Below are 22,390 nucleotides of genomic sequence, written 5' to 3'. Positions count from 1 at the left end.
AAGAGACAAATCACTGTTTTTGTTTCAAGTAACTGCAGTTAAGTACTTTTCCTACAGTCAGTTAATATTTTTCTCACATTTTTTCTTCCCTTTGCCTCTCTACCCCCACTCTGGGGTTCACAGGCACAGCACTAGTTGTCCAGTGGGACCATGTCCATCTGCAGGATAATTACAACCTGGGCAGTTTCACTTTTCAGGCCACCCTTCTCAATGATGGGCGTATCATTTTCGGCTACAAAGAAGTAAGTTGGGTCTGAAAGTTGTCATTTAAGTAGACAAATCACTTTATACTTGTTAGGAATTTCCCTCCATTTTTGGCAGATATTTTGAAAATTCAGCTGTATAAGACCATTTTCACAGATTGCTTATAAGATCCCTATTTTGTTGAAAATGATGTTTTATTGTGAAAGTGATGTTCATGTTATGGACTTGAAAACCATCAACATGTCTCAAATATGTACTGCTAGGTTTCAGCTGGTCTTTTTTGTATGGTTGTAAGTGTTGATTGTTTAGTAAATTCTCTTTGACTTTGAAAGGTAGGGCAATTTTCTCAGTTAGTTTATCTAATTTGAGCCTATTTAAAAAGACTCTAGCATCAATGGTTAATATTAAAGGTTACCTTGCTTCTGCATCTTCCATTTCTTGGCAACTGAAGTACTTCAAAGTCTCTATATTTTTAATAAAAAATATTTGTCTGTATCTCTAATGGTTAGATTGAGGTCATTTGGCTGGTCTTCATAGCACCAATATATTGCTGTCTCTATTGGGACCCTGTGCGTTTTCTGTCTTTCAGAGTTTCAGTTGTTTATTTCAATACTTTAGATGAACCTTTTTTCTTGTTGCTAGACTACTGCTGAGGCTATACCTCCAGGTCAATTTCATGCAAATGAGCATCAAAAGGTAGATAAAGTTAAGTCCACAGGGACAAGAAACACTTTCTTTCACTTTCTGCTTATTTTAATCTCATTTTGGCCTGGAGAGCGTGACTTTTTCTTGAATGTGCACATCTCTTTGTTATTCTCCTTATATAAATAATTGTTATCAGTGATATATTTTATCACTGAGATTTTCCAGACTTGAAGAAATCTGTGTTTTCTTCTCTATCTACCACACGTGGGTTGTGTGCCTTCAGGCTCAATTTTCAAGCCTGTGTCAAAGCCATACACCTGAATGAAGCAGTAGCACTCTCCCTTTCATTAAAAAACTAGTGAAGGTCTGGGTTCTACTGGCAACATTCATACCTTAAGACAAATGTCTTTTCACCTTGAAAACAGGATAGCTGCAGAATACTCTTACTGTATTATTTCTGTAGACACAAGAAACTTATGGTATGCCCATGTATCTAGCTTCCCTTATCTTATAAAAGAAGTGCTGATGCATGGTCTTCTCTGGCTCTAAGATTGTTCCTGAATGTTATGTACAGGGTAGTAGTCTTAATCTATGGAAATGCACTTTATTAAAATTTTGATTCCAGCTTCAGAAAAACCACCTTCTGGTTACTACAATGGAGCCTGTACATTATCAAATGACTGTGCACAAAGGATTTTTATCTCCTGTTCTTGAAACCTTTGTAAAGGGAAATATATGATTTTATGATTCTGACTCTCTCTATATATAATTAATATTAATATATATATTAATGACTACAGAAAAAGTCCTACCTTTAAGGCCCAGAAAAGTGGGGAGTGACACTACATTTATTTTCAATTTTAAGATGAATTTGCTAAGAACTATTTAGCACTATAAATGAGTATGAATTCTGACATCAAAATAGTGACATCAGAAAAATGTTGTTCTTAGCTATCAGATACTCGGCCCTTTCTGCCACTGACCAGCCCTCTACAAAATGGATCAAAAATGGGTGATATAAGCTATTCCTGTAAAATGATAGTATTTTGTGTTCAATTTGCATAAGTGTAAATGATGATGTGGAATGCCAGGCCATAGAAAATGTTATTCATTTAGGAGGGCAGAAAGAGATGAGCCACCTCATTACTTTCATGTAAGCTGCGTGCAGTTAGGCCATGTGGTCTATGGATAAACCTGGCAAATTCGATGTTAACACTGGCTGGGCTGCTTGGTCTCACTGTTTCTACTGGGAGCTACCTCCAGAGCTGCACTGCTTTCTGGGGAGGAGTGTTATTAATGCCCTTTTCATTCCTTTTGAAACAGAAGGAATTGGAATTTAGAAACGTGGTAATTTGTGATTTGTTGTTGTTGTTGTTTTTTCTCCACTGCTGAATCTTTGAAATCTCCTGCACAATACAAAGAAACTTTTCAAAAGTGACAATAGTTATGTATTTGTGGTCTGCAAATATTTTTGACAAAAATATTTTGTAAAATCTCAGGGTGCTACAAATATACCTATTCCATTAGGAATTGCTTAGAGAATGGCTTTGGAGAATGAGATTTCCAGAAGACCACATGATTTGCAGTGTACCTTAGTTTATTAAAATTACCTTAGCTTTTCACTTAAGTGAGGAAAACAGAACAAAATTTCCAATCATTGATCCAGACACAAGTTGTCCAAGTAGAATAAAATGAGTCACTTGTAAATTGAAATTTGCCTGTAGTCTTATATTTCTGGCTAGAAATTGGTTTATGTTCAGTGTTGAATCCATTGCTTTCTGAGGGAGTCCTTCCTTCTAGAACCATTTCTCTTGCTGGTCATGTTGTCAGGAGCCCCATTAACTCCAGTAAGATTACTTATATGAGTCCTCACTAGCATGAGTAAAAATTGGAAGAGATTTCTACCACCTTTTTGGTGCTACTTCATTTTAGCAACACGTTTCATCAAAAAATGACATTGATGTATGATTATCCTGTGAGGTCTTCATTGACATTGAATGTTTTCAAACTGAAACACCAATGTAAGTTATGCAACAGACAGGTTTCCAGTAACATTATAAAGCATCCCACTCTGTATGAGTGACACCAGAAGTTTATCCTGAAGAATTCATCTTTAAAACGTAACTTTGATTATACATTTGATTATACATTTAAGGGAACCATAGATAGGAATTTTTATGTCTATAGAACTTTACTTAGATTTTACCTTTTACTTATGATTTATTCAAATTTGAGATGCACTTCTTCATTTTCTCTCAGCATCCACATCACGTTCGCTACTTCATAAAGCTGATGCTGATCACCAAAGCAGAATCTTGGATGGGGTCTGCTGAATGGGGTCTTGGATGGGGTCTGCAGAGCTCTTCTGCCTAATCTCCTGCATTCTGTAGTTTGCATAATAGGAAGCAATTTGAAATGAATGGTTATTGTCTGAAATTAATAATAAATTCTAAAAGAAATAAAAATTTAGAAAGGGAGCTGAGCTGCCAGAATAGAGAAATCTGGAAACGTCTCAGAAAAGGTAACGCGTAGGAAAAGGAGAAAAGGTGTAGCCAGGTTTTATTGTGCATTTTATCTGAAATGTACAATGAGACTTTGGTGTTTTGTCTAACTCTTATATGCTCTAAACATATTAATCTAGCCCTAATAAAAAGCATAACTCATGTTTTCTAATCTGTTTTTCTGATATTCTTCTTGTATGTTGAGATTGGATTCAGTTCAGTATTAATATCAGAATGTCATATAATATCAGAGTAAAATCAGAATGAATGTCAGCACTGAATTACAGTGGGAATATCTAAGCACTTTTTATGTACCAAATACTGTTTTTTTGTGTGTTCTTTGTCAGAAGGAAAAAATGGCAAGTCAAATGCTTGTTTATTTAAAATTTATTAAGGAGCCATGCACACATATTCCATTTTAAATAAAACTAACAAAGTGTCATTAGTCAGAGTTCTGTCAAGTGATCAGTATGTCAGGAAACATCATCTGGCAGAAAAAAAAAAATTAGTGGTGCACCTCTGCTACATAAAATACTTAAATTACAGAGGAATCCATCCAATAGAAAATATATGTATATATATATTCTGCAAATGAATACTTTTATGTGTTTTAGTAGTGAATACTCATTTCTTATGTTCTAGATTTCAAAGAAGTTTGATTCTCACAAGCTTTTTGTCTTTTTGAACTATTCATTATAGTCTTTACTTCTAAGTGCTTAAAGATAATGTTCCTTAGTGTAAGATTTGTTTGTATTTTTTTCTCTGTTATTAATTCAGGGCAAATTAGGTGAAGGCTTTGGTACTTAGTTAATGGTTTTAGGATTATTTTTTTTTTCCTGAATTTCATTGGCTTGAAGGCTTTCTTTGTTCATTTAAATAGGAATGACTCTTTATTTATGTAGTCATCCAGAAACTTTTATAAAAGGTGAAATTCCTATTCAAGTTTCCCAAAAATGTGAAGTAAAAAATAATTCTAAGAGACATGAGGTAGAGTTTCCTTCTACTTTAAGAGGAAGCAGAAGTGAATGCACCTGATTAACAATAGCACTGATGTTCCTCCTATGTGTGATGGAAAATACTCCATTTTCAGAGTTTCAGAAACCTGTTTGTTTCCTGAAAACTAAAATATTCCATAGTCTGGATGAATATTCTACCTGCATTCTATATTCTTGGTGTTTCTTTGCTCTGTTATTATCAAAAATATTAGCATGGAAGTGGGATCTTTATTTTGTGAGGTGTTCTGTTTATGAAACTTAAAATCCCAAATTAAGTTTCATGCAGTTTGGTCTTTAGTTAATATCTGTTGAGGAAACTGTCAATGAAAACGCCTTATAATCACAGAATCGTCTAGGTTGGAAGAGACCTCAAGATCATCGAGTCCAACCTCTGACCTAACACTAACAAGTCCTCCACTAAACCATATCACTAAGTTCAACATCTAAACGTCTTTTAAAGACCTCCAGGGATGGTGACTCCACCACTTCCCTGGGCAGTCTGTTCCAATGCCTAACAACCCTCTCAGTAAAGAAGTTCTTCCTAATATCCAACCTAAAACACCCCTGGTGCAACTTTAGCCCATGCCCCCTCATCCTGTCACCAGGTATGTGGGAGAATAGACCAACCCCCACCTCACTACAGCCTCCTTTAAGGTACCTGTAGAGAGCGATAAGGTCGCCCCTGAGCCTCCTTTTCTCCAGGCTGAACAAGCCCAGCTCCTGCAGCCGCTCCTCATAAGACTTGTTCTCCAGGCCCCTCACCAGCTTCGTCGCCCTTCTCTGAACTCTGTCGAGCACCTCGATGTCCTTCTTGTAGTGAGGGGCCCAAAACTGAACACAGTACTCAAGGTGTGGCCTCACCAGAGCCGAGTACAGAGGGACAATCACTTCCCTAGACCTGCTGGCCACACTGCTTCTTATACAAGCCAGGATGCTGTTGGCCTTCTTGGCCACCTGAGCACACTGCTGGCTCATATTCAGCTGACTATCCACCAATACTCCCAGGTCCTTCTCTGCCAGGCAGCTTTCCAACCACTCATCTCCCAGCCTGCAGCTCTGCTTGGGGTTATTGCACCCCAGGTGCAGGACCCGGCACTTGGCCTTGTTGAACTTCATACAGTTGACCTCAGCCCATCGGTGCAGCCTATCCAGATCCTCCTGTAGAGCCTTCCTGCCCTTGAGCAGATCGACACATGCACCTGACTTGGTGTCATATGCAAACTTACTGAGGGTGCACTCGATGCCCTCATCCAGATCATCAATAAAGATATTAAAGAGGACTGGCTCCAGTACCAAGCCCTGGGGAACGCCACTAGTGACCAGCCTCCAACTAGATTTGTCTCCATTCACCATGACTCTTTGGGTCCAGCTATCCAGCCAGTTTTTAACCCAACAAAGCATGCGCCAGTCCAAGCCACAAGCAGCCAGCTTCTTGAGGAGAATGCTGTCGGAAACGGTGTCAAAAGCCTTGCTGAAGTCAAGGTAGACCACATCCACAGCCTTTCCCTCATCCACCAAGCACATCACTTTGTCATAGAAGGAGATCAGGTTCGTCAAGCAGGACCTGCCTTTCGTAAACCCATGCTGACTGGGCCTGATCACCTGGTTGCTCTGTAAGTGCCACGTGATGACACTCAAGATACTCTGCTCCATGAGTTTCCCTGACACTGAGGTCAAACTGACAGGCCTATAGTTTCCTGGGTCTTCCCTCTGGCCCTTCTTGTAGATGGGCATCACGTTTGCTAGCCGCCAGTCGAGTGGGACCACCCCCGATAGTCAGGACTGTTGATAAATGACGATAAGTGGCTTGGCCAGATCCTCCACCAGTTCTCTCAGTATCCTTGGGTGGATCCCATCTGGCCCCATTGACTTGTGTATATCCAAATGCTGTAGCAGGTCGCCAACCGTTTCCTCATGGATAGTGAGGGCCACATTCTGCTCCCCATCCCCTTCCACCAGTTCAGGGTACTGGGTATCCAGAGAGCAACTGGTTTTGCCGCTAAAGACTGAGGCAAAGAAGGCATTAAGCACCTCTGCCTTTTCCTCATCTTTTGTAACTAAGCTCCCCCCCGCATCCAGTAAAGGCTGGAGATTCTCCTTAGTCCTCCGTTTTGCATTAACGTATTTGTAAAAGCATTTTTTGTTGTCTTTGACGGCAGTAGCCAGATTGAGCTCCAGATGAGCTTTGGTCTTTCTAATTTTGTCCCTGCACTGCCTCACAACATCCTTATAGTCCTCCTAAGTGGCCTGCCCTCTTTTCCAAAGATTGTAAACCCTCTTTTTACTCCTAAGCTCAAGCCACAATTCTCTGTTCAGCCAGGCCGGTCTTCTTCCCCACCGGCTCGTCTTTGGGCACGTGGGGACAGACCGCTTCTGCGCCATTAAGATTTCCTTCTTGAAGAGCGCCCAGCCTTCCTGGACTCCTCTGCCCTTCAGAACTGCCTCCCAAGGGGCTCTACCAACCAGTGTCCTGAACAGTTCAAAGTCAGTCCTCCAGAAGTCCAATACAGCGGTTTTACTGGTCCCCTTCCTGGCTTCTCCAAGAATGAAGAACTCTACCATTTCATGGTCACTCTGCCCAAGACAGTTTCCAGCTACCACATCTCCCACCAGTCCTTCTCTGTTTGTGAAGAGAAGTTCTAGCGGGGCGCCACCCCTGGTAGGCTCACTAACCAGCTGCATCAGGAAGCTTTCTTCTACGCTCTCCAGAAACCTCCTAGACTGCTTTCTCTGGGCTGTGTTGTGCTTCCAGGATATATCTGGGAAGTTGAAGTCCCCCACAAGAACAAGAGCTGACGATTTCACAACTTTTGTCAGCTGCCTGTAGAACTCCTCATCAGTCTCCTCATCCTGGTTTGGCGGTCTATAACAGACCCCCACAAGGATGCTTCCCTTGTTGGCCTTCCCGCTGATCCTAACCCATAGGGAATCAACCTTATCATTCCCAGCCTCAAGTTCCATGACATCAGAACTCTCTCTGATACAGAGAGCCACACCACCACCCATTCCATGCTGCCTGTCCCTTCTGAAGAGCCTACAACCAGACATTGCAGCACTCCAGTCATGAGAGTGGTCCCACCACATTTCCATGATGGCAACCAAGTCGTAGCCTGCCTGCCGCATGATGGCTTCCAGCTCCTCCTGTTCGTTACCCACGCTGCGTGCATTAGTGTAGATGCACTTCAGCTGGGCCATTGCCTTCTCTCCCAGCCTTGCCATTGTTACCCCTGTCACAGCTCTAACAAGCCTTGTTTCAGCCCTGTCCCCCTTCTTACCTAGTTTAAAGCCCTCTCAATGAGCCCCGCCAGCTCCTGGCCTAGGATCCATTTTCCTCTTAAAGATAGGGACCCGTCTGCGGCCATCAGGTGGGGTGCCAAGTAAAGTGCCCCATGGTCAAAAAAAAAAATAATTCTGTGTTGGTACCAGCCTCTGAGCCACGTGTTTATCAGGTGGGCTTTCCGTATCCTCTCTGTACCCCTTCCTGCCACCATAGGGATGGACGAAAACACCACCTGTACTCCCGCTCCATCCACTAACCGTACCAGTCCCCTAAAGTCCCGTTTGATGGTCTTCAGGCTTCTCTCTTCAATGTCATCACTGCCAGTCTGGACTATTAAAAGAGGATAATAGTCAGAGGGGCAAACCAGGTTGGGAAGCTTTCTGGCAATGTCCCTGACCCTGGCCCCTGGTAGGCAGCAGACTTCCCTAATGGTAGGCTGACAAATAGGTCCCTCTGTTTCCCTGAGAAGGGAGTCGCCCACAACAATCACCCTTCTTTCTGTCCTGGTGGAGACAGAAAGAATTCCTGAGGCGTGGAGTTGAATTCCTCGCCCTAAACATCCGCCTGGGTAGACTTACTACCTCGTCCTCAGCTACCGGTCTGTCAAGCTCCAGGGCCTTAAACCTGTTGCATAAGGGCACCTGGGAAGGTGAGGCTGGTAGAGGGGGGCATCGCCTGCGATGTCGAGCAGCTTCCATTGCTCCTCAACTCCTAGGTCCCCTGCCTCTGCCTGACAGCAACAGGGCAGGGGGTCCACCCCCATTTGGGGTGTCTCACCCAGGTACCTGTGTTTCAGGCTGTGCAGGGAGTTGCTCCACAAGTCTATCTCCTGTGATACTAAGTAGTATTGCATTTCTAATTATTATTTTGCAGAATACTCTAGCCCTTATCTTTGACTCAAGTGCAGTAATTGCACCCTGTTTACCATAGCCAGAATAAGGTCAGAGGTTGTTTATTTAATCTTTTTTTGGAGAGTAAGATTCTGACTAGTCACAGATGAAGTGGAAAAGAATAAAATTTGAGAGCTTTCTGTTGGAAAATACTCCCTAGATTACTATTCCTAGGAAATAATGCAATTCAGCATGAATTCTAAGTATTTTTCTCTCTAGTGCTAAGTATATAATCAGAAATATATATGTCAATGGCCCTGTTGCTAGCATGGATTTGGGAAGCTAGTGGCTTGTACAGTACAAGAGTACATATTATCCATGGTAGAACTAACACGTTTTGGAATGATTCTAGCTAAAATCCATCCTCCAAATGTAATGCCATAAAGCTCCTTGTTCAACTATTTAACATGTCGTCCTGTCATGACATATCTTGTCATTCATGTGAGGAATTCAGAACACTAGCTATCTGCTTGCTACCTGTGTATTGCTGTAGTTTTCAATAAATATTTTTGTCGATTACTATAAGCCTTCTGCTAAAAGGGTGTGTTTCCTAATAGGGCATCATATGGTAAAAGCCTATTTTATCTTGACATCTTGTTCAAAAGATTTCACCTATAAACTGCCACTCAGTACACTCATTCCTGATAGACTGAAGTATTTTGTTCTGTACAATAGCTTATTTCCCCAACACTATAAAGATAAATCTGCATTTGCAAATACATATGATTAATTATGCTGTAGTTTTTCAAGTTTTTTTTCTTGGGTTATGGATTACCTTCTACTTTGTATTTCTCTTCTGTATTAACTTATGAGACCTCCTTATCTTGCACAAACACTTTCCTGTATATCCACACATATCCAAATTTTGAACTGCTTTTTAAAATTATTGCCATTTTGCCAGCACAAAATGAATTCTGACTACATTTTGTGTCTGTAAAACTAACTCCTTTCTTCATCTGCTGTGTTTCTTGCTAACTTCAAAGAGAAATAGCCATTGTATTCTTCTCATCGGTGCTTTTTTTGACTTGATTTTCAATAGCTTTAATAGGAATATCCTCCTTCTCAAAATCTTTCATGATAGTTTCTCTAATTGTTAATATAAATATTTTTCTACAGTATTCCAAGACTGTGAAAAAATCTCTTATTTTGTTTATACTTTCATGCTGGAGAAAGTTTATAGACTTGTTACTGAATGCAGTCAGTCTTTTATTTTGAGGACTTTGAAAATATGGCTTTCAACCTTCTTATCTGATATTCCTCAACAATTGCATCAGAGCTGAACTGACACAAGTTTATCTAATAGCTGATAGAAGCCAAGTTTAAATTGATGTAAAAATGGCAGTATTACCAAGCTGCTTCTTGCAGATTGTGTATGTAAGAAGCTCCATATAAATGTAACCAAAACAGTACAACTTCACAGACCATGGAGACAGTAAAATAATTTGAAAATTGTGACAGTTTTAATTCATCAGAACTCACTTTTTCTGTTAATAATCTCAAATTTAACTTTTCTGAGACTGATGTCATTGTAATCAGACCTAAATGATACTTTGTGAACAAGGAAAAGAGAAACAAGATAATGTTTAACTCAAATACCAGAGATCATACCATTAACTGACAAACACACAACTCTGAATCCTCATTCACTGAATGTTTAAGCAGTTTTTTAGTTTAGAATTTTTCTTCTATGTGAAAAACACTGGCAAACAGTATAACTTTGCTAGTTTCACGTAGATAAACCCATAGCATACTATTAGATTAGCTAAGCTAGCACCTTGTATCTCAGTTTCTTACACTTGATCCAGTTTCATCTGTCTTCAGACTAGTAATTTCTGGTTAAGGTTAACTGAAGACCAGCTTTGAAAAATGATATATCCAGCTGTGATTTGAAAGCAGCAGTGGATAGAGAATCATAATTTCCCTTAGTACTTTATCCCAGTGGTTAAAAATGTTCAGTCATATGCATACGTACCTTACTCTACTTTGAAGGTATCTTCAGGTGTGCAGTTTCCAGTTTCTGATTACATCTTTCTGTGCTAACAGAAAAATTTCTTTAGTTATTTCTCCCCATGGCAGTAATTGTTTATGATAATTACTTTCCGTTTTCTTTTCAAGAAGCCAAATCAAGTTCTTTAGTTCTGTTAATAGCAATTGAGAACTGCAAAAGATTTAAATTATTTCTTATGACCTTTGCATCTTCCTTCTCTTAAGTTTTCTGAATCTTTTTAAGAAATAGACCCTCCAAAAGTCTGTGTAGCATTTCAGTAATGATCTAATGTGCAGATGTAAAATGACAAACCCACTTTTAGGCTATATTTCGCAGATTATGTAATCAATTATCACATCAGTTAGGTTTCTTGCTGTGATTACTCCTCCAAAAGCTGGAGTTGCTTACCCACTATAATCCCTAGAGTCCTTCCGGAATTGTTGCTTTCCAGAAGATGGTCCTCAAACCTCTACCTTGCATTCTGTTCTCCAAGTTATAACTTCGCAATTTTTACAAGGTCTAACTCGGTTACTTGATCCAGGCATTTCATTATTTCTACTCTGCCAGTGTCACCTGCAGAACTGCTAAGCAGTAAATGTATGTTTCCTTCTCAATCTTTAATAAAACTCTTGGATACTATGCCAAGAGAAGCATGATATACTGTAAAGACATGCTGTCAATCTGAGCTGATTCTTCAGTGTGGCTGCTTTGTGATCAGTCTAGTTAACTACAGTAATATTGTATAAATGTTACTTGTCACTATGTTAAACACCTTACAAAATTATATAGCTATTACAGCTATACACTGATCAGCCATCCTGCAGTCATCCCCAAAGAATTAAATCAAATTTGGTAACACCTATTTTCATAAAACTATATTGCCTGGCATCAGTATTTCTGTTCTGCAAAGCTGGACTGCTCTATAGCTATCTAAGTCCCTTATTTATTTTAGTTTTAATTTTTATTTCTCCAAATACTGACAAGTGAGTATCTGGCATTTTCCAAAATTTCGGTGACAAAGAAAATTTCCCAGCTACTCCAAGACATGTTAAATATGATTTTCATCAGGCCAGAAATACCTTTAAATAGGTTGTAAAACAGTTTTCAGTGCAAGTTACCTGAGACAAGTTTTTAAATGCTTATCCCAAGCTGAACTTTCAGTTTGTGTGTTTAATGGTAGACAAGTATTGCCTCCTCCTCCATGTCTTCCACATCTTCAACTGGGGGAATAAATTACTGAAAATTTCTGCCCTTCTCCATGTCATTACTATCAGTTGTTTCACCTCTGAGTTTTGATGTAAATGTTGTTATATAAGATGCAAAGCAGACTGGGATAAAATAATAATAATAATAATAATAATAATAATAATAATAATAATAATAATAATAATAATAATAATAATAATAATAATAATAATCTTTATTAAGTCTTTACTCATATTATGGTGTATTGTATTACATACTTATTTAGGACTTTAAAGTTACACTGGCTAAATGTTCATTCTGCCAATGCTGTAATTTGAGTCTGAATTTTTTGAGTTCAGTAGTTCAGGCACATCTTTCTGTTTTGTCTTCCAGATTCCTGTTGCTGTGACACAAATAAGTTCAACCAACCACCCAGTGAAAGTGGGACTCTCAGATGCATTTGTGGTTGTGCACAGGATCCAGCAAATTCCCAGTAAGTAGTGTGTGGTAATGCTAATGGTTTGGAGGCTGAGAAACAAGTGTAAGCTGATTTCATTAAGGATGATTAGCTGCACAACAAATCACTTAGCTAATTTCAGTTTGTTAATTCAAGTGTAATTTTATTTGCTTGATAGTTCCCAGTGTGGTTTTCTCCATCATTGTTTCTTTTGAGCTGATGTACTAAGTAAATAAAACTAAATAACCAGCCAAATAATGTAAAATTTAAGTGTCAACTTAAGTTATTCTATAAGATACAGTATCCAGAATATGTCTCTTTATTCATAGTAGGGAAGAAGCAATTTGTTCAGAAAAATTATCTGTATAAAAATGAAAATGAAAAACGTATCCAGGCCAGATGTTCTTCATACTTTAAATTCTGGACATCAAATTCATACATACATTTTAGTGAAACGAAAAAAAGAGAAAATGTTGTTATTAAATGCCATCTTGGGCTCACATAATTTTGGCAACAGTAATCGAAGGTATCATTTAATTAAGGAAATCAAGTGTGATTTCCTTAATGCTTTGTTTTAATGTACTGTGTCCAGAACCATTTGAGATTTTGTAGCCATCAGAGAGTAAGTTTACTTTCCAGGTGTGCTGTTTCCATTAACACATTTGGAGGCCTGTAGCTAGCTAGTGCTGTCCCCCAAGAGTCAGTGCTGGGTTCAGTGTTGTTCAAATTATTAATCAACAACCTGGACAATGGAACCGAGTGCACCCTCAGCAAGTTTGTTGATGACACAAAGCTTGGAGGAGTGGCTGATACCCCAGAGGGCTGTGCTGCCATTCAGAGGGACCTTGGTAGGCTGGAGAGATGGGCTGAGAGGAACCTCATGAAGCTCAGCAAGGGCAAGTGCAGGGTCCTACACCTAAGGAGGAATAACCCCAAGCACCACTACAGGGTGGGGGCTGATCTGCTGGAGAGCAGCTCTGCAGAGAGAGACCTGGAAGTCCTGATGGACAGCAGGCTGACCATGTGTCTACTGGAGGGAGTTCAGAGAATGGTCACTAAGATGACAGAGGACTGGAGCACCTGTCGGACAGGCTGAGAGAACTAGGCCTGTTTAGCCTGGAAAAGAGAAGACTGAGGGGTGACCTCATTGTAATAAATGGCTCAGTCTTCAAAATAGGACTATAATCAAAGTTTACAATATATTAAAAGAATAGAGGTAAGCAAACAGCACTGGGTGCGCCGGGAGTCTCTGCTCCACGAAGGCGCACACCAGTTACATCAAGCAGCTGATTTTTACGCTCCTAGGCTAATACATATTCATTACTACTTCTAGAAAAAACAGGGTTATTATAATTAGTTTCTGGAATCCAAACCCTCCTACTGGAGCATGCATATCAGTCTCCGGTGGTCCCTCTGGGGGTCTCTCATGCTGAAGGCTCATAGTCTTCCTCCTTCTTGTCCTCCTTTGTTCAACTTGGCTGTATGTCAGAGACTTGTGCAACATCCCCTGCAAGCTTTGTCTTTTAGTTGTTTTTCAGCTTTCCCCGTCTCCTTAATCTCCTGGCCAGATATCAGAGACTTGCATAGTGTCCCATGCAATATTCATAATAGTTAGCAGTTATTCTGAAACCCCCCAGATATCAGAGACTTCAAGGAAAAACCTACAAATACATTTCCCTTCAAGCTCTCTATTGACACGAATTGCTAAAACATTCCTTTGCAAGATACAAGAATTATATACATTAACCACTCTGTTTTTCTTAGACTTGTGGTTGTACAACGGTATGTAAGACAGAAGGTCACATTCATCATACCATGCGGCCCTAGCACTGTTCCATACTGACACAAATTAGATGAACATATCTCACATCATTAATTGATATAAATATCTGAGGGGAGGGTGTTGAGGGAGCCAATCTCTTTTCAGTTGTGCCCAGTGACAGGACAAGAAGCAACAGGCATAAACTGAAGCACAGGAAGTTCTGCCTGAATATGAGAGGGCACTTCTTTACTGTGAAGGTGACAGAGTACTGGAACGGGTTGCCCAGAGAGGTTGTAGAGTCTCCTCTGGAGATATTCAAAACCCACCTGGATGACATCCTGCACAATGTGCTCTAGGTGATCCTGCTTGGCAGGAGGGGTTGGACTAGATGAGCTTCAGAGGTCCCTTACAACCTTGGCCATTCTGTGATTTGAGCAAATTTGCTAGGTACAGTTTTTGATGATTCCCTAACAGGGTGCAAATGGATAGAGCTGAATTTGAACCAGCTTCCACAGGCCGAGTACAGGCATGTTCTCCTAAAGAGAACCTTGATAGAGGTATAGCACAGATGAGGTTGATGCAGATCATCTTTAAGACAGCCTACAGATGGGGTTGATACTGAAGTTGCAAGTAACTATGTCTCTCTCAACTCTCTCAACTCATCCTACTCCCTCTACATCAGTTTTAAACTGTCTTTGATATTGGGAGGCATAAGTCTCATGACATGAGATTACCCTGCTATGAGGAAAATAGAAAGTTTCAGTACCGTCTGTTGCATGTTGTGAACTCAGTGTAGTGTGAAGAAGGCTGGCATGTCCCGATTTCACTGAACAGATCAGATCTTAGAAGAAATTTGGTTCAAAAGTATGGTAGATGTGATCTGCCTAAGGCGGCATGGATTGCTTTTGAGTACTTGGGAACCAGTGATACTAGGCAACTGCTTTTACACATTTGTGTGATGTTCATTAAGCGAACGATCTGAACATTTCTGTGAATTTTCAGCTTATAAAAGCTCCTCAGATGAATTCAGGTAAAAATTGTTTTGATTTGTGGAAATAGTTTGTGAGAATAGTCACACAGAAATTCAGTGCAAGACATGTAAGTAGCAAGCAGACTGTCATCAGAACTCCATTGTTAAACAACACTAAAAAGACTTTTCTTAGGTTTACATATTTTGTAAAATTTATGATATATGCAAATCTTTATTCTAGTTTGAATGTTTCTTTCTGTAAAAATATTTCTGACATGCACTTTGTTTTACTACTAGTACATAATGTTGCATTTGATGAATATGTAGTTATTTACCTGTCTTCCAGTTTTAGTATTTGTCAACTTCTTCAACAAGTATTTCTGTCAATTTCTGTCACATGACACTATCTGCAAAGTGAAGTGACTCTAATTACCAGAAAATCTGTGTAGTGTTTCATCTTGCATTTTTTTTTATATTTTTATTAAGCTACGTTAAGAAGTTCCAGATGAGAAAAACAACATGGGTAAAGAGTCTAAACATGCCTCTACCAGAATTGTTTTAATAGCATTATTCCCACATAATTCCGTTGCTCAACAACTGTTTCTGTGAATGGTGGTAATCTGTGATTATTTTGCTAGTTTACAACAAAAATACATTATATTACAGCAAAAATGCATTACAGCTAGTATTAATCAAGAGAACCATTGGTTTTCAGTAGATTTTCCTGAAGCCAAATTGTGGTTTCAATGAAACAAGTTTATATTAGTAAGTACAGGCACCATAATAGTACCCTGACAGAACACCAAATAATGTTGGCCCATAGGCAGCCAGTGTCAGATGCTCTTTAAATATGCATGTTCCTCCATTCCTGATTTTCAGAGGTGTTGAATCAATAATAGCAGTAATCTGTTACTGAAAAATTGATATGGTAGAACTATTTTACTTTTAGTTATCTCTTTAAGACAATTGAAGACTATAAACTGCTGTTTGCGTCTCCCAAAGGAAGGAAAAGATAGTATATCTATTAGTTCTTGCTCAACACTTTAACAAAGACTTTTCCCCTCAAGTGGAATTCAATTTCCCTTTTATGTTTATTCGTAGTTATGGGGGGGGGGGGGGGCGAACAAAAAAACTATTTCTACATGTTTGAGTTTTGTGAGCTATTTTTGTACATGTATGTGTCTTATATTTGAAAAGGAAAGATGCATCTAATGCAACACAAGCATATTTGAACAAAAGCATCCTCTCAATTCATTACCTGTATAATATTTTCTTGTTAGAATGTATTGCTACTACTCTATTAGAATCCCTACTAGAAAATGAAACTGCTACTCTGACTTAGCAGTATAAGACTAAATCCACTTACTTTTAGACAAGTGGAAGCTAGTTGCAAGGTAAGTAGTCTTCCCTTTCAAGATACTACGGAGAACTACTCTTGCTTCCTAATGTCAGTTTAGCCTATCCTAAGTCACGTGTCTAAGATCACTGTGATCTTTGGGTTTGCTTGTTGCTCACAACTGACAATCAATGAAAACCTAGACTACCTTAGACTTATACATCAGAACAGATGTACATTAGATCAGGTAAAATTGTATAAAATGAATACCATTGGCGCTAATTTCATGGCTGTGTTTTTGTTGCTTGGAAGACAGGGAGATGAAATTTACTTGGAGAGTTTCTTTCACAATGTCTTGGATCTGAAGTGATTCAATATTTTTCTTAATAATGGTAACAAGTTGAAGCATGTAATAAGTTTTGCAACAAGCAGTTGTGAGGTATCTGGAATGTGATCACTAATATCAATATTTTGAAAGGAAAAAAAAAAAAAAAAAAGCTGATTTTGGAATAGAAACAGAATAAAAGTTGGTAGGAAAAATGACTGAGAGCTTTTTATCACAATTCCTGCTACAGGGGGAAATTACTGTTATATCTGAAATGGCATAAAAGGAAAAAAATCCAGGTGTACTAGTTAATCACATGATGGCAATAAATTACACAACTTGTGAGATAAATGATCTTAGGAAGTTTCAGGAAGACAATTCTAATTACAATAAAATGGACAAAAAGGGATGAGTTTTTCTGAAATACTTACCAATATGACTGAGCTTCATAAACACATCTTGGTGTGAAAGGAGTAAGAATAATTTATACAAAAATACATTTCTAAAAACTGCAGAAAAAAATATGTCAGCCAAAGGAGCATAACAATGATTTGAAAATTAAAAGCCATTTCAAAAGTTTAGATGGATAAAGCCATATTAAAAAATCAATAAATAAATCTTAAAAAGAGCATTAAAGACAAGATTCAAACTCATTCTCAGACAGAACTACATAACTTTGTGAAATTATGAGGGTGCATATCATGTGGTCATTGTTGAGAAGAAGGAAAGTGAGAATGTCTCTTGCCTCCTTGATAAATAGAAGCCACAGAAATAGAAATCTGAGAGTATTGGGAGGACAGGGGTTAATGATTTCAGTAAACAACTACGGGAAAGAATAACAGTATTTATTGTAGTGGTTTGAGATATTGTTGGGATAAAATGAGATGAAAAACTCAAATTTGTAAGAAACAAATTTTGTTTTGGCAGATTGTGGAACAGTCTGTATTTTGTTCCAGAAATGTATCTTAAATTTACTTTAAAACTTCAAAATGCCTTAGAATGGAGAATGGGTGGAGAACAAACGATGATAAATCATCTTGGATAGCCATCAGTAAATATGTTTCCAAAGGGTTTGGAATGAATTTGAACCAGTGTAAGTGTCCAGAAGTCTGTCACAGACATAACAGAAAAATCCTTTTTACTTCAAAGGAAATTACATTTGTAGTTTCAGGATAGTGTAAGTGAGAGGTTTTTCTTTGCACAAAAATGAAGAACATCTTTCTTGGTGAACTGAGGTAATAAACATTATCCATGTGTTTTTTCCATTGTTCATCCAGCTGAATGTCTCCTGCTAGAGTGCTTTCTTTTAAGACACAGTAAGTCGCTCAATGTTAGAGCACTAATCATCACAGACCTTCATCAAAAAGGTCTTCAACTATTATGGAGTTTCTCATATTTCCATTCTTTCCTGTCTGCAAAATAAAAAAAAAAAAAAAAAAAAAAAAAGGTGGAGGAGGGAGGGTTAAGCTTATTTTATCAAAGTCTATACTGCACAGTAGTCCAAATTTTTTCCAGATATTCTGTCATTATCAACATGACTTCATATCGTGAAAGACTTATGAGCAAAATTCTTTAATTCACTTTCTGTCACAAGGGTTATCTTTGGAAATTTAAACAATAGACATTTGCAATTATAATTTTGCAACCTACATCACCACTGCTCATTAAAATGTGTAGTTATGCAATGCTAGATTTTGCTAAGCATAAAGATACTTTAAGCTGTTCTATTAATGATAAAATTAAATTTAATTCTGTTGTTTAAAACACAGGATGGTATAGCGAGCTATGTAGTGATTTCTCTCTGCTGAATGAAATATACATGTATTTCATTTGTTGTTTTCCATTGGTTTCTTCTGTGGTTTCTTCCTGGGCAGGAGAAAAACAAAGTCCAAAAATATTTTTAATTTTTCAATGTGATAACATACATTTTTTTAAATTTTCATAGCTTCATGTTCACAAATACATGAGCAGTTCAGGAGGAACTGCTAGTAAAGCAAGTCTTGTATTTACATTTACAGTTGTTGGAGTACCTGTAAAGGTCTTCAAAGACTTGCTTTTCAAAAGCTCTTCTGACCATCTTTAGTGCACTTTGTATGCTCAACATTCTAAATTTCAGTATAATAGTCAATATAGAATCTCAGTATAATAGTTCAGCATATTGTTGATTTTTTTAAGTAAATTTGGAAGATTTAGAATGTTTTATTACATTTTTTCAGGGCCATCCAAAACATTAACAACATTTTAAAAAATAATTCTGAAATCAAAATTCTAAAGTCAGACAAACCTAATTCATTCTGAGAAGGGAAAAAATATGTTTTTGATCAGCCACTTCATTTCAAAAATGCACTTTAATCAGGACTGGAAAGAGTCATCTTGAAGAATCAAAAGCAAAATGAAATTTCTGAACATTCTGAAATTGAGAACATTGAGAATTTCATGCTTGTTTTTATTAAGATGCTTAGATATAAAAAGACTCTACAATAACACCCCTTTTATCAGTCCCTGAAAGAATATAGTTACCTAAATTTTGTTGCCGTATCTTTTAAGAGTTAGAGTATCGAGTTAGGAGATTTTTGACAACTGTCTTTCTGCCTATTTTCTCTTTTTGCATTTTTACCTTGATCTGCTACTGTTGCTTGTATACACAAGTTTTCCTTTTCAAGCCAGTATGTGATATAATTTTGCGATACAATACCGATGCAGATTTGGCAATATGCTTTATACACACACACATATAACTATATTAATATATAGCTGCATATAGCTGCATATCCTTTTGTCATAGTCTGGAAATGCTTTAGAATAAATGGTAATGTGTGAAGGGAAGAGGATTTTTGCCTGAAACCAAGGTTAGCAAGAAGAGTGCTAAATTCTGAGATTTATACAGCAGCAAAATGGAAAATTAGATCCATCAGTTTCAGAGAAAAGTTTCTGCTTCTTCCAGATAATTCAAGGAAAGTGAGACAGGCTCTGGCCTTCTGCTTCTGATTTGTCTGATAAATTGTAAGGACCTAATTTGTCTGATAAATTATTGCAGATGACACCAAGTTAGGTGCATGTGTCGATCTGCTCAAGGGCAGGAAGGCTCTACAGGAGGATCTGGATAGGCTGGACCGATAGGCTGAGGTCAACTGTATGAAGTTCAACGAGGCCAAATGCCGGGTCCTGCACCTGGGGTGCAATAACCCCAAGCAGAGCTACAGGCTGGGAGATGAGTGGTTGGAAAGCTGCCTGGCAGAGAAGGACCTGGGAGTATTGGTGGATAGTCAGCTGAATATGAGCCAGCAGTGTGCTCAGGTGGCCAAGAAGGCCAACAGCATCCTGGCTTGTATAAGAAGCAGTGTGGCCAGCAGGTCTAGGGAAGTGATTGTCCCCCTGTACTCGGCTCTGGTGAGGCCACACCTTGAGTACTGTGTTCAGTTTTGGGCCCCTCGCTACAAGAAGGACATCGAGGTGCTCGACAGAGTTCAGAGAAGGGCGACGAAGCTGGTGAGGGGCCTGGAGAACAAGTCTTATGAGGAGCGGCTGCAGGAGCTGGGCTTGTTCAGCCTGGAGAAAAGGAGGCTCAGGGGCGACCTTATCGCCCTCTACAGGTACCTTAAAGGAGGCTGTAGTGAGGTGGGGGTTGGTCTATTCTCCCACATACCTGGTGACAGGATGAGGGGGCATGGGCTAAAGTTGCACCAGGGGTGTTTTAGGTTGGATATTAGGAAGAACTTCTTTACTGAGAGGGTTGTTAGGCATTGGAACAGACTGCCCAGGGAAGTGGTGGAGTCACCATCCCTGGAGGTCTTTAAAAGACGTTTAGATGTTGAACTTAGCGATATGGTTTAGTGGAGGACTTGTTAGTGTTAGGTCAGAGGTTGGACTCGATGATCTTGAGGTCTCTTCCATGCTAGAAATTCTGTGATTCTGTGATTCTGTGACCACCCTGATTTCTTTTCCTGAAAACACTTGTACATGATTTTTCCTTTAATAATTATTTTTCCCTTTTATAAGATATTAAGAAGATTTAAAGGACATTTTCCAGTTAGACGAGACCATGAATAGTGAAGGGATAGTAGCTTTACTTATTCTGTAAACAAGTCTTCTCCCTTTTCTTCAGCATCTTCACTGCATCAGGAACCTTGGCCCTGTCCCACTGCCACCACCTTTTTTTCCCTGTTCTCTTTAATTTCTCATATTTTCTCAGTCATCTATGGAATTTCTTCCTCGTCCTTCTTTTGGTCACCTATGGTGTCCTTTGTTTTCCTTTTTGTGACTCACAAGATCTCTAATTTCATGACCATCTCCCTAGTCCTCCCTTTCCTTAAGTGTCACTACAGTTCTCTCCTTTGTGTTTTTTCCCCTCTTGTATTTCAACTAGCTTTTTATTGTGCATGAAGAAAAATGAAAAAGCATTAGTTGCGACCTAACATTTTATTTTAGCAATGAACAAACTCTCCATTAATTTTACCAAAACTTTCTGTTATTTTTGATCAGAGCACAAAATATACTGATAAAATGAAAGGTTCTGCATGCCTTTTTTACCTCACTCTTTACCAGCAAGACTGACTTTCAGGAATCCAAAGTCCCAGAAACCAGGGCACAAGGGAGGAGAAAGGAAGATGTACCCTTGGTGGAAGAGAATAAAGCTAGGGAATACTTAAGCAAAGTGGACATTCATACTCCATGGGCTAACATACTTCTCTTTATCAACAGTGTTTTTAGCATTGTCATGCTCTGGATGACATGAAAGTGTCTGTGACCTCAGTTTTTTGGGAAGCCAGAAACTTCTTATGTCTTGCAAACCATGCAGGGAATCTGCTAGGGAAGATTCAGAGTAAGCAAGGTTATATAGCACACCAGTCAGTACCACTACTAATGAAATAGACTTCAGTTAAAGTGCTGACACACACAATTTTATTTTATTTTATTTTTTTATTTCTTTTTTTTTGGGGGGGGAGGGTAGGTGGGAGACAGAATAATAAAAATTTCTGTGGAAACAAATTACAGTCTTCAGCATTAGCAGGAGTTCATTTAAAACACATTTTCTGATCACTGATTTGGTAGGTGCTTTTGTAGGTCTTACCATCCTGGGAACACAGACCTCTCACTGCTGGTGAGAGATTTTCTCCACCCTAGTACAACATTAGCTTTGTCTTGAAAATCCTTTCTCTCCAGTGGGCTTGAAGGATAAGTACAAGGCATTTGTTAGGGGAAATGTTTGGCACATCCCAATATCTGCCCTTTATCCAGTCAGAATGACTATGTAGATCATTCTAGCTCAGTTATAGGTACACTTCAAACCAAGAAAGAAATCCTCTATCAGAAAGGGTTAAGCCTCAAATCTGAGTCAGCCTCAAATAAATGACAGGAGGAAGTGCTTTGGAGCTAAGTAGAAATATGATTGTCAAGCCAGATCCTACCCACCTGTGTCTGGGAGCTTATGCAGTGAGGGAGGACAAAGAAGCTGCTTCCCAAGCAGTAACCGTGGCCAACTCAGGAGCGTTACCTCACCCAACCTCAGCACAGCTTCTCCATCCTCTGAGATTCCCCCTGCTTATTCCAGTCAAACTGATACAAGTAGTTTGATGCTTCATGGGGTTTTTGTTTGTTTGTTTTTTGTATGCAGTGAGGGGTATTCTCACACTTTTACGGGTTGGCCATTTGTCTTTTCGTAGAAAGCCTTGTACCCTTATGCCAAGAGGCACCTTAGGCTTGGGACATTACATCATTTTTTCTCTTCCCTTAAGAATTATTATTTGTTATTTTGCTGATTTTAGTTGAGGTTCCATTTTCCATCTGAAAAATGCCTGCAACATCCTACCAGGAGACTGTGAAAATACTTACATTTTGGTGCTATGTAGTTGC

At 38.9% G+C, this 22,390-nt stretch overlaps 1 protein-coding gene across 2 annotated transcripts in view; it reads left to right on the top strand.

The window, feature by feature from the left end:
* The window catches only part of PLXDC2 (plexin domain containing 2), a 266,388-nt gene that overhangs the window by 197,876 nt on the left and 46,122 nt on the right, over positions 1-22,390 (top strand). For both annotated transcript variants that reach the window (XM_082754190.1, XM_082754189.1), the window contains exons 6-7: positions 124-242; positions 12,081-12,180. In XM_082754190.1, coding sequence (XP_082610316.1) covers positions 124-242; positions 12,081-12,180 — 219 coding nt within the window. The remainder of the gene's footprint in view (positions 1-123; positions 243-12,080; positions 12,181-22,390) is intronic.

Source organism: Aythya marila (assembly GCF_965140915.1).
Source record: "Aythya marila genome assembly, chromosome: 2".
Lineage (NCBI taxonomy): Eukaryota > Metazoa > Chordata > Aves > Anseriformes > Anatidae > Aythya > Aythya marila.
Note: the sequence above shows the minus strand (reverse complement) of the source record. Positions and strands in the feature narration are given on the sequence as shown.